Below are 12,226 nucleotides of genomic sequence, written 5' to 3' on the forward strand. Positions count from 1 at the left end.
TTTATTTAATTCAATTATTATTATTTAATGTGTTTTTATAATTAAAATTTGTGTGGGATTAAGACAAGGGCGAGGGGGTTGGGGCTGTGAATGCGGTAGTTAGCTGTCACGTTTCTTAAAGGCGAGTCCGAGCTTTTTATTTATACCTTTTTTCTTTTCTACTTCCCTTTTTTATCCATTTAAACGTGAAGTTATTTAGTACTTCACTTTTTTTTTTTTTTATGCATATTTATGTCTAATTTAATTCTTCTTTTTTATTTTCAATAATATATTTTACTCTACAAATTTTTTTGTTTTAATTTACCACTCTCATATAACTCTAAACACACGTTTCTCACATTTTAGTTATTAATGTAAAAGTTAGTAAATAAATAAATAAAAAAAAGAAAGAATAATCCGACAATATAGGTTGAGCTGTGAACTTTATTCGAGTTCTTGAGTCTACAACAGCACATGCCCACCAACCACTAACAAATACTGTTCGTTTTGACCCATTACGTATTGCCGTCAACCCCATGTTTTTAAAACGCGTCTACTAGAGAGACGTTTTATTGTGAGATCCCACATCAGTTGAAAAGTGGAACAAAACATTACTTATAAGTGTGTGGAAACCTCCCCTTAGAATATGCGTTTTAAAATCGTGAAGCTGACGGCTGTACATAACAGGCTAAAGCGGACAATATCTTTTAGTGGTAGGCTTGGGCGAACAATATCTACTAACAGTGGGCTTGGGCTTTTATAAATGGTATTAGAGGCATACACCGAGCATTGTGCCAATGAGGACGTTGGCCCCCAAGAGGGATGGATTGTGAGATCCCACATTGGTTGGAAAAGAGAACGAATTTTCTTATAAGAGTGTAAAATCTTTCCCGAATAGACGCATTTTAAGATTGTGATGTGGACGACAATACATGTGATGTCTCATATTGGTTAGAGAGGAGAACAAATCACGTGAAAAGTAGACAATATCAGCTAACGGTGGCGGGTCACTAACCCATTAAATTGGTTTCAAAGATTTTCCAAGCTCAACCCAATTTATAGTTATTATTTTTATAATATATTGAGCTCCAACTTATGCATTTTTTTTTTTTTTTAATTAATCAAACGTCACATAAAAATGATATTAGAGTTAAATTAAAACAAAAAAAGAAAACAAAAAAAGTGTAAGCTTTTCAAGATGATAATCTATAATATGTGAAGCTAAGGTGAACTCAGATGAACTTGCAATTACTTTGATAGTCGGATGAACTTAATTTTAAGTTCCGAAATTTTACAAATACAGAAGCATCCAAATATAGAATATTACATCAATCTCGAGCTCATTTTCAGTTGCTCGCAACGACGAATCCCTATATAAATCGGGGTCAAAATCGTACCCAATGGGAAGCTAGATCGAGAGGAGTTGAAAGATTCCCAGTAGTTAGAATCCATAGGAAGTATTTGGCTCATACTTATTCCTGATGTTGTAATGTTCCAAGTTTGAATTGTCGTAATTGACTGGCTTCATCTCCATGGGCTTTGGCTCAGGTCCTGCAGCTCCGTGATGGATCTCTGCACTTTTCTCGCGCTGGCGGTGTCGTGGTCTTTCTTTTTGGCTCTTGGACCTGCTATAAGGTGGAGGTATCTCACCAGATTCGTAAAAATCAGCACGGTCGTGACGTTTCGATCGGTGCTTACTTTGCAGTGAGGGATCTTTGAAACTACTTGATTTGAGCTTTGGAGGCTTCATCATCACCTCAGGAACTTGATCATTTGCATTGCCTATATGAGCTTGTCTTGTTTCAGTCAGAGGAACAGGAGCTCTCTGCATTTGAGCTGGTGGTCGATCGGGTTCATCTTCAGGCATCCAGAGAGAATCTTTCAACGGGGTCAGGCCTTTCGGGATGTTACGAGCTCTGAAACGGGCAGGAACAAAAGAAAGGAAAATGCTAGCCACGGCTTCAAGAGCCAGTTTGGAGAGATCAATGATGAGTCGTCCAAATGATGGCCATCCTGGTGTCTCCCTTACACTATCCACAGTCAAGGTCGATTCTTCCTTGTTTGGTTTTTCCCTATACTCAGTCTCTAATGGAGAATACTGCAACAATGGCATTTCATAACGCAAGGAAAATGTTACAAATACAAAGGTGTAATCAAGGTATTCTCGGTTAGTGCAACAGCTCAAGCCCAATGTTAATAGATATCGTCTCTTTGAGCTTTCCCTACTAGGCTTCGTCTCAAGATTTTAAAACGCGTCTACTAGAGAGAGGTTTTCACATCCTTATAAGGAATGCTTCGTTCCCCTCTTCAACTAATGTGTGATATCACAATTTACCCCCTTGGAGGCCCGGCGTCCTTGCTGGCACACGGTTCGGTGCCTGACTCTAATACCATTTGAAACAACTCAAACCCACCACTAGTAGATATTGTCCTCTTTAGGCTTTCCCCCAGGTTTTAAAACGCGTCTGCTAAGGAGAGGTTTCTACACCCTTATAAGGAATGTTTTGTTCTTCTCTCCAACCAATGTGGGATCTCTCAATCTGATGGCGATATGTAACAAGCCAAAGCAGACAATATCTCCTAACAGTTGGCTAATAATTTGGCTATTCATAACTGGTCTGATATCCATTTTGCACTCTTAGTTTTCTAGTTTAAAAAATTCCATCCCAAGAGCTATAAATAACAAAATCACATCAAAACTTGTTGGGGGAATATTTTGAGGATGAGTTATGTTCTCCAGTGTACTGTAGCTGTAGTGGTATTCTAAAATACATAGAGAACCAATTCATCAAAAAATCGATTAAATGAAAACTTACTGTCTGAGACATGCTCGAGGCTCCAAAACCCTGTTGAAGCATATACGTTGCGTATCCCGCCAAAACAGCACCAATGATCATGAGAACATCTGGGGACAAAAGTTTAGGACATTAAGGAACTGAAGACCCTTATAGCTGGTAATGCACAAAAGATGATGCAAACCATGAATGCTTAAACATTGTTTATTTATCACAGATCAACAACCAGGAGGCCAAACATTAGCGGCGATACGAAGTTCATTACCGTGATCAACTGTTCATGAAATTCTAGATAATTGCAAAACAGAAATCTAAGCAGAGTGCTAAACATTCAAATGATGCAAGCTAGGAGGCTTTGTTTTTCCTTTTTTCCAGACCAATCAAGGAGTTTGGAGTTGAGCTGCAATCTTTCTACCATATGCAATATCGATATTATATTTGTATAACAGTCTGAGCATCGGGGCAGTCGCAAAAGCAAATCGATGGACTACTTTCACCCGAGCAATGTGATATCATGAGAAGGTAACATATTTTCTCTTTTTCTCGTAAGAGAGGAAATATATACAGATTCATCTTCATCTCCCAAAAGCACAAAAAATGATCCTTCAGAAATAAATGAAACACAACACAAGGAGATGTTCCATACCACTGTTGGAAATTGAACTATCTTGATATTCACAATCCTCCGGATTTAGAAATATTTGCCGAATCGCAGCATTTCCACGGTCAATAACTAACAAGGAACAAGTAGAACGGATGTACATTACATCAAAATCGTTTGAGAACTTCGCATCTTCACCTGGTCCATCTCTGTAGCCTGCGACATTTGACTTGCCCCCTGCAATGGTTGTCACACCTGCAAAAGAATTTTAACTATCATATGCTTCTTTATATATAAAGATGAATGGTCACATATGCTTCTCTCTTAGATTTTTCAAAACAAGGATCTCAAGTCATAAAAAGGTAAAACGTTCGGCCTTGATTGCAAATGTTTTGGACTAAACAAGTATCGTATGTTTTGTTATTACCGTATAAAACTACCCTTATACTAGAAAACTTGGACAATATGTTATATACTGTGAAATCCCACGTCGGTTGGAGAGGAGAACGAAGCATTCCTTATAAGGGTGTGGAAGCCTCTACCTAGGAGACGCATCTTAAAAAGATCGTGAGACTGATGGCGATACGTAACAGGCCAAAGTGGATAATATCTGTTAGTGGTGGGATTGGGCTGTTACAAATGATATTAGAACCAGACACTGGGCGGTGTGCCAACGAAGACGTTGGGCCCCCAAGAGGGTGGTTTGTGAGATCTCACATCGATTGGAGAGGAGAACGAAACATTCCTTATAAGGGTGTGGAAACCTCTCCCAAGCAAACGCGTTTTAAAACCGTGAAGCTGATGGCGATACGTAACGGGACAAAACAGATAATATCTGTTAGCGGTGAGTTACATATATAATTAAATCTTTTATATACCGTCTTAACACGCTCGTGTCTTGGTTGTCTTAAACTTTATATGAAAGGAGAAAATAACTATTAGGTCTCATAGAAATAACTGTTACTTGTTAATCCAAAAGGAATGCATCAATTACCAGCATCTCCAATCTTTCTGATGGCCAAATTCAAGGTATCAGCAACATACACATTCCCTTTATCGTCCACGGTTACACCCTTTGGATGATTAAAACGGGCGTCGTTTGGTTTTCCATCAACATGCCCCGTGTGGCTTTGAAATGACCCAGCAACCAATCTTGCTCGAGTATCTGAGAAGACAATCAGAATAACAGAAGTGAAAAGTGGAATAAAGTTAGTAATTCATAAATGAAAAGATTTCAAAGGTTTAACAACAAATATGAATCATCACCACGTGCATAAGCTTTCACTTTCTATTTTTTTCAGATAAAAGCACTAAAAGGCATAAGAAGGAATAATGTGTTCTTTCGGCATCAGATCAGAGACAAAACTCATGTAACTGAAAACGAAACCGGACCATGATGACTCGATGGATTCCAATGAACGACGCTTTGTATCAGACATGAGAATAAAGTATAACATCTTGTACTTGAATCAAAATCACCATTTCTAAAATATCAAGTAGCAAATTCAGAAGCTCAGCATTTGCTTTCAATACTAAATACTAAACGCTGCAAGTTTAAATCTAGACTACCATTTTCAAAACAAAGGACTGCATATGAACAAAAATCATGGAAACGTCGAGATGAACTGCATCGTACATTTGGATAACGGGGTAATCTGCATAATATTGCTACGAACCAAATCGACAGTGAAAAGAATGAACGGGGGTTAATCTAGATTATCATTGTCAATAGAAACTACAGGGGAAAGGCCTCATACATTTGGATAATGGAGGGGTGATCTTCACAATATTGCTATTAACCGAATCAACGACGAAAAGCTCGCCCTCCTTTGAGACATGGATCTTATGTGGAAGAACTCCAATTTCATTTGCCTCCACTACAGTCTCAACCAAGTACCCATTCTCAAATTGCAGGACATTACCATCTGCCAAACGACGTTAAAATTAGCCAGCCACAATGAACAAAGGTAACCAGAAAGTATCAAAAACACTGAAATAGTTTTTTCACAACCACCTGATGGGGGGGCTTTATATGAAGACCTAGTCCATTTGACAATAGAAGACAAGTGTTTAATCAATGGTCCTGAAGAAGAAAAACAAAATATCCCCAAAAAACATCAACAAAAGAGCCAAATCACTCTCAAAAGATAGAAATCAGATCAGAGAACTCCATAAGTAGCCATGGCAACACAGTTTGGGTAGATAAATGAAGAATTGAAGCTAATTAGAACAGACCCATCAAACCAAATAGAGCGAAAATGACGATGAAAGAAGACACTCGCCTGCAGGAGTAGCATGAACTTGGATTTGAAGCGGAAAAACGAGTAAAACTAGTATGAAAATGACAAATGTAAACGAGTTCTTCATAGCACAGCCGACAAATTGAGCCAATTGAGAGAGGGAGATCGGGAGCTTGGCTCAGCGATTCAAGTAGAAACCGATTTCTGCCATTTTCTGCAGATGGGTAGTGAGAGAATCAGTAGCTATGGAGTTTTGATTCGGCTCTTCGGCTCTAGAAACGAACAAAGCATCACAAACGACAGCTCCAGAAGAAGAGGTAACAATCTGGATTTGAGTTAAAAAAAGTTTCACCTCTTAATACTTTCTTTGTTTTGATTTTGGTCTTCCTTTCCGATTTCTACTTTGCCCCCTCCTCAGCCTCACTTTGTGAGAAGAAAGCTAAGCCACGGCTGTTCGAAAATGTAAACATAATTGCGTTTTTTTCTTCCCTTTTAGACAATTGCACAAAATGCGTTTCTTTCCCTCAAAGATTCTTTTTAGGATTCGCCCCTTCAATTGTCATCCAATTCCTATCTTTCTACAAGCCATTTTTAAATATGAACAATTTCAAAAAAAAAAAAAAAAAAGAACGTTTTCTTATAATTGTCAATGTTTTAATAGTCTAATTGCCATATTAAGATGGTTTAATTATAGTTTTAAAATTTTTATTTTATTCATTAAATTTATGAATATTCCTTCCCCATTTTTAAAATTTTTAAATATGATATTATCCCCTTAATTTTTTCACAGAATTATTTAATAATTTTTAATTAAAAGTTTTTTTTTTTAATTTACCAATAAATATATTTAAATAAATAGGAACTTTGTTACACGTGTCTCTAAACTCATCATTAAACACAATACTCCAACCTGAATTTTAATTTATTGATTTTAAAAAATACAACTCATTAGAAATTATATATTTATTTTTTGTATTAAATTTAAATTACAATAATTTTAAATGGATAGATCTAATGGTTATTTTCTTATTAAGAGATTATTGGTCAATTACTTACCAAAAACGACATCCCAAGTGTTTGACCTCAAAATCAAGTAATTTTAAAATTTCCAGAAAAAAAAAAAAAAGTTTCCACGTCACTATTAAAATCCGCCATTTATACCGTGGGCTTATCCGGTCCAAAAAGAGTTGAACAATGGGCCGAAGTGGGCTTTTAAAGGGCCCTTCATCTCTGAAATTTTCTATTTTCTCTCAAAGAAGGCGGCTGTGTCTTATAAACCTCAATTTTCAGATCTCCATCTCTCACAATTCAATCGATCCGCGCGATTTTCCGTCGCGTTTGACTCTTCTTCGCGCAGCGGCAGGGTCTGTTTCTATATCTCCGCCTTCCTTGATCTCCTTGAGCGTCATTTCGCTTGCAATTTCTAGATCTCTATCGGTTTTTTTTTTTTTTTTTTTTTTTTTTTTTTTTTTTTTTTTTTTTTTTTTTGCATGTTTCATGATTTGATTGCATGTAGGTGGGGTTAGGGTTTTCTCTATACTCTGATTGTCGATCTGTAACCGATTTCGTTTGTATAATCGATAGAGATCTGGAGTTATATCTATCTATGGCATGTAGATCTGTTGAATGGGGTTCTGGACGTAGAATTATTGACTTTTTTTCTTGTGATGCAGCGTTGACAATCGGTGAGTTGAAGGAAGATGGGTGGTGGATTTAGAGTCCTTCATCTGGTTAGGCCGTTCCTTTCGTTTCTCCCTGAGGTGCAGAGTGCCGATCGGAAAATTCCATTCAGAGAAAAGGTTATTTATACTGTCATCGCTCTCTTCATTTTCCTGGTATGCAGCCAGCTTCCTCTGTATGGGATCCACTCAACGACGGGCGCAGATCCATTTTACTGGATGCGTGTGATTCTCGCTTCTAATCGTGGTACTGTCATGGAGCTTGGGATTACCCCAATCGTCACATCTGGGATGGTGATGCAACTCCTGGTCGGTTCCAAGATTATTGAAGTCGACAACAATGTGCGGGAGGATCGGGCTCTCTTGTAAGTGCTTATAGATATAAATATATAAATTTCCGGTTTATTTGCGATATTTAATTTGGCGTGCTTTCTGCTTATTGGGTTTGTAGATGGTGATATTATTATCGATTATTTTGTCCCGATGTGTTTTAACGATTCATCCTTCTGTTGCAGTCATTGAATATTTTCCCGTAGATTTTCCTTTTTCAATTGTTCCTGGTTGACAATGATTGTGTTAGTTGTCCGTTATTGAAAAAGAACTTTTTTTTTATTTTTTTTAATTTGCTTCTTAAAAATGTTTTAAAAATCATATCCAGAACTAAAGATTTGATTTTAAGACTAAATTATTTACAAATTCTTAGCTTGCAGTTGAGTTTGGATGCATGCTATATTTTATTCTCTGAAAATTATACATGTATTGGTGAACAATGGCTACATGTAAGCATTGTGGGGTCCTTTTTATTTGTTGGTTTAGTACGATGATATTTATTAAGTTTACGAAGCATGGTTAATTTCTTTGGTTTCTATTGTTTTCCTAATCTTAGTATCATTTCATTTGTCCTTTTGTTATGATTGTATCTGATTGTGAATGCAATGATCTTTTAGCTATCATAGTGAGGTTTGAGGAACTCGACTTCTTATATGGTTTATTTTCTGAACGAACATTCACCTTTGCATTCTATTTTAACAGTCTACATTTTCAAAATAATTTTCCTTTCAGAAATGGCGCACAGAAATTGTTGGGCATCCTGATAGCCGTTGGTGAGGCAGTTGCTTATGTTCTCTCAGGAATGTACGGTAGCGTTAGCCAACTTGGCGTTGGAAATGCTATTCTTATCATAGTTCAGCTCTGCTTTGCTGGTATCGTTGTCATATGCTTGGATGAGCTTCTCCAGAAGGGATATGGTTTAGGATCTGGAATTTCCCTCTTCATAGCAACTAACATGTGGTAAGTTCTCTTGCCTTTCTGTCATTCTTTCTCATTGATTTAATATTTTGACATACATTGTTTTTTGTTCGCCCTGTCGATAGTGAGTTTTTTATAATCGTCTGGATTTTGCAGTGAGAACATTATCTGGAAGGCATTTAGTCCGACCACCATTAACAGTGGAAGAGGAGCTGAATTTGAAGGAGCTGTCATTGCACTGTTCCATCTGCTGATTACTCGAACAGACAAGGTTCGTGCATTGCGCGAAGCATTCTATCGGCAGAATCTTCCAAACGTGACAAATCTGCTTGCTACAGTTTTGATCTTCTTGATTGTCGTCTATTTCCAAGGGTTCCGTGTGGTTTTGCCTGTGAGGTCAAAGAATTCCCGTGGACAACAGGGTTCTTATCCAATTAAGCTTTTCTACACCTCCAACATGCCAATCATTCTTCACTCTGCTCTCGTTTCCAACCTTTACTTTATCTCTCAGGTAAGTTGATTTTTCTGCTTCATGGCACAACTGAGGTATGCTTAGCACCAATCCCTCCTAACTGGTTGCTTGGAATTGTATTCACAGTTGCTGTACAGGAAGTACAGTGGGAACTTTTTGGTGAATCTTTTGGGTATATGGAAGGAATCTGAGTATTCAAATGGTCAATCCGTCCCTGTTGGTGGCCTAGCTTATTACATCACCCCACCGTCAAGGTGATATTCTTAGTTCCTCTGCTGGTCACACACCCCTCTTCTCTCATAGGAAAAAAAATGATAAATGTTAATACTCTACAGTGGCCATGTGTTTTTTTTTTGTAATATGTGCTGTTTCTTCTTGCAGCCTGGCTGATATGGCAGCCAATCCTTTCCATGCTTTGTTCTATCTTGTATTCATGTTATCCGCATGTGCACTCTTCTCAAAAACTTGGATTGAAGTTTCTGGATCATCTGCCAAGGATGTGGCTAAGCAGTTGAAGGTATGGTTTACCTGATCCTGCGTGCATTCTTTCAGTGAAAATAAAACTTTAGACCCTTCTTGCTACTCAAATTTATTCTGCAAAATTAACTGTTGAAGGGAAAAGTCCGCCCATTGTAGTTAAAGAATTGAAGTAGATTTTTGGTTTACTAATTAGCATTGTTTTGATTTGCAGGAACAACAAATGGTTATGCCTGGACACCGTGAATCTAATTTACAGAAGGAGTTGAACCGTTACATACCCACAGCTGCAGCATTTGGAGGAATGTGCATTGGGGCACTGACTGTGTTGGCTGATTTCATGGGAGCAATCGGTTCAGGGACTGGAATTCTACTTGCTGTGACAATTATTTATCAGTACTTCGAGACCTTTGAGAAGGAGAAAGTCAGTGAACTGGGTCTGTTTGGTTTCTAAAACCTTTTCTTTGAATTTAATTTTTAATACTTTTGTGGTGCCAAAGAGGTCTCCTGTCAATTTTGGTGCCTTGGGATTTTCGTAAGAGTCTTATGTTAACAACACATCTCAAGATCTAAGGTCCAAGAACCAGGTATAACTCTATAGCTTTCTCTCTCACCGTAACAGCAGATAATATCATCTTCAGACTCTGAATCTCCACGCCATTTTTCTTTCGTGCTTCTACTGACATGTTCATTTTTTCATAACAACAAGATTTTAAAGATAAAAGAACGAGTGAATCATTGTGTTGGTAGGTCAGATTAGGAGAAGGAGGCTTTCTATGTTTATAGCCTGATGTTCTGTCTTAAAACTTTGTAACCGTGGATTAAAATTTTCACATTTTCTTGCTTCTTTGATACGACTTCTGTGGAACAGTTGATTCTTAGATCCATTTCAATTATAATCATCTTATTGTCAATCCATTTCTCCCTACTTTCTGGTTTTTTGGGAACATTTTCCTTTTGGCAATCAAAATCTGAAGGGCTTTGTGAACTATGATTTTGATTATGCATCACAACTGTTGATTGCTGTATTTCCTGATTTGCTCTATAATGTGATGGGGAATATAGTGGAAATTGTTAGTCTCTCCTCTGTTGCCATGGTCTGAGCTGATGGTGATGGATGGATGACCTACGAGCGTGAATCTAAAACCATTTATTGAATATTTTTATATTCATTCATGCTATTCTCTTACTCTTTTTTTTTTAAAAAAAATGGCATACGAGCTTTTACAGGGCATCAATTCTATATCTCAGACTCATACCCAATTTAGAATCTTTTAATGTTTTTATGAGATCCCTTGCACTGTTTTTAGTTGCAATAGTTGACTTTTAAAAGAATTAAAACTCTCTATAATTCAAAGAAGAATTTATTCCTTTCGTGTAATAGTTGTTCATTCACAATGTATGGAAAGACATGTCCTTACAAAATGAAATGGAAAAACATTTTTGGTTGTATTAACATTTTTGGTTGTATTAAGTTATTCAAGTGTATACGATTGATCAAATTTGAAATTATTTACAAATTTCTTTTAGAACTTATTTGATTGATTGGGATATTTGTATAATAAATTATTCAAGTGTATAGGATCTTTTAATTTCTATAATGTTGTTTGAAATTATCAGATTTTTTAATAATTGTGTTTCAATCAAAGCATGCATGCTCAATCACCCTTCCCACCCCGTGATTACGACTTCCCTCCTAGACCTTAAATTCCTATATATATTATAATTCAAAACAAAATTTCCAATTTAAATTTTTTATCTTATATTTATGTTTTGTGGGTCAGATATTCTATTAATTGATATTCAACTTTTCTCACTCATCTAGGAATAAATGAACTTTTAATACCTATTTAAATAATTTTAAATTTGTTATCATTAATCAATACATATATTAATTATTTCTTATTTTACAATATTTAAATATAAAAAAAGGGAAGGATTTGAATTTTTAATCTAATTGTTCAAAATATCAAACTAGACTTTTATTCACTAAAACGTTTCTCTTATTTTTTAATTATATTAAAATATTTCTTTTAAAACTTGACAATACTTTAGAAAAAAAAAATGGTGGTTTTGAAAACGTGGGTTCATTCATAAATTGATTAAGGCTTTAAATTATTTGAAAAAGTGAAACAATAACAAATTCTTATAAATTTAAAAAAAGAAAAAAAAAAGTTCATAAACAAAATGCTTACCACTAGTGCCTTAATAATGAAGGCTTACAAATCAGAAGGATATTTAAAAATATATATATTTTTTTTTAATTTATTTATAAAATATAAAAAAAGATTTGTAATTAGTTCATTATATAATATTTTTATAAAGTCTAGCAACATGTTTTTAATGTCACGTTATTACTATTTCATTATATTAATTAGCGACCATACAAAAATATGACGTGGTATATTCTATTTATGAGATTTAGACACGTGGCTGACAAGTCAGGCCCTCATACAAAATACTCACGTCCGAACGCTCACATGTAAACAATGTCTCCCAAGCGCATGTGGGCCACACTCCAAGTAAATTACCAAAATACCCATTCTGACACCCAGCTGTAACGCCGTCCTCCACTCTAAACGGCTACGTAATTTCATCAAAAGTTTAGGGTTAAAACCGTCTATAAGATTTTAGCTACCCTTGCGTTCATTTTGGAGTTTCCCCGCCCACGACTTTCATGGAAGACACGTCCTAAATCTGTCTTTTTCTGTCTCCCCCCCCCCCCCCCCCCCCCC

At 36.2% G+C, this 12,226-nt stretch overlaps 2 protein-coding genes across 4 annotated transcripts; one reads left to right on the top strand and one right to left on the bottom strand.

Moving 5' to 3' along the window:
* Positions 1-1,206: 1,206 nt before the first annotated feature.
* Positions 1,207-6,186, bottom strand: LOC111479928. 3 transcript variants are annotated; one of them, XM_023124852.1, is made up of 8 exons: positions 5,968-6,186; positions 5,658-5,885; positions 5,387-5,458; positions 5,133-5,300; positions 4,370-4,540; positions 3,421-3,630; positions 2,796-2,884; positions 1,207-2,077 (listed from the first exon to the last, which is right to left on the bottom strand). In XM_023124852.1, exons 2-8 carry the CDS (start codon positions 5,740-5,742, stop codon positions 1,421-1,423), a joined length of 1,452 nt encoding a protein of 483 aa, XP_022980620.1. In that variant the 5' UTR covers positions 5,743-5,885; positions 5,968-6,186; the 3' UTR covers positions 1,207-1,420. The 3 variants fall into 3 exon arrangements, with proteins under 3 accessions (XP_022980620.1, XP_022980631.1, XP_022980612.1); XM_023124863.1 differs by having other exon boundaries at positions 5,390-5,458; positions 5,658-6,186; XM_023124844.1 differs by having other exon boundaries at positions 5,658-6,186.
* A 669-nt stretch (positions 6,187-6,855) lies between these two features.
* On the top strand, positions 6,856-10,348 carry LOC111480003 (protein transport protein Sec61 subunit alpha-like). Its single transcript, XM_023124955.1, has 7 exons — positions 6,856-6,979; positions 7,289-7,659; positions 8,357-8,584; positions 8,699-9,053; positions 9,141-9,268; positions 9,396-9,531; positions 9,706-10,348. Exons 2-7 carry the CDS (start codon positions 7,316-7,318, stop codon positions 9,943-9,945), a joined length of 1,431 nt encoding a protein of 476 aa, XP_022980723.1. The 5' UTR covers positions 6,856-6,979; positions 7,289-7,315; the 3' UTR covers positions 9,946-10,348.
* The last annotated feature ends 1,878 nt before the right edge of the window (positions 10,349-12,226 follow it).

The sequence above is a fragment of the Cucurbita maxima genome, unplaced genomic scaffold, assembly GCF_002738345.1.
Source record: "Cucurbita maxima cultivar Rimu unplaced genomic scaffold, Cmax_1.0 Cma_Scf00001, whole genome shotgun sequence".
Taxonomy (NCBI): domain Eukaryota; kingdom Viridiplantae; phylum Streptophyta; class Magnoliopsida; order Cucurbitales; family Cucurbitaceae; genus Cucurbita; species Cucurbita maxima.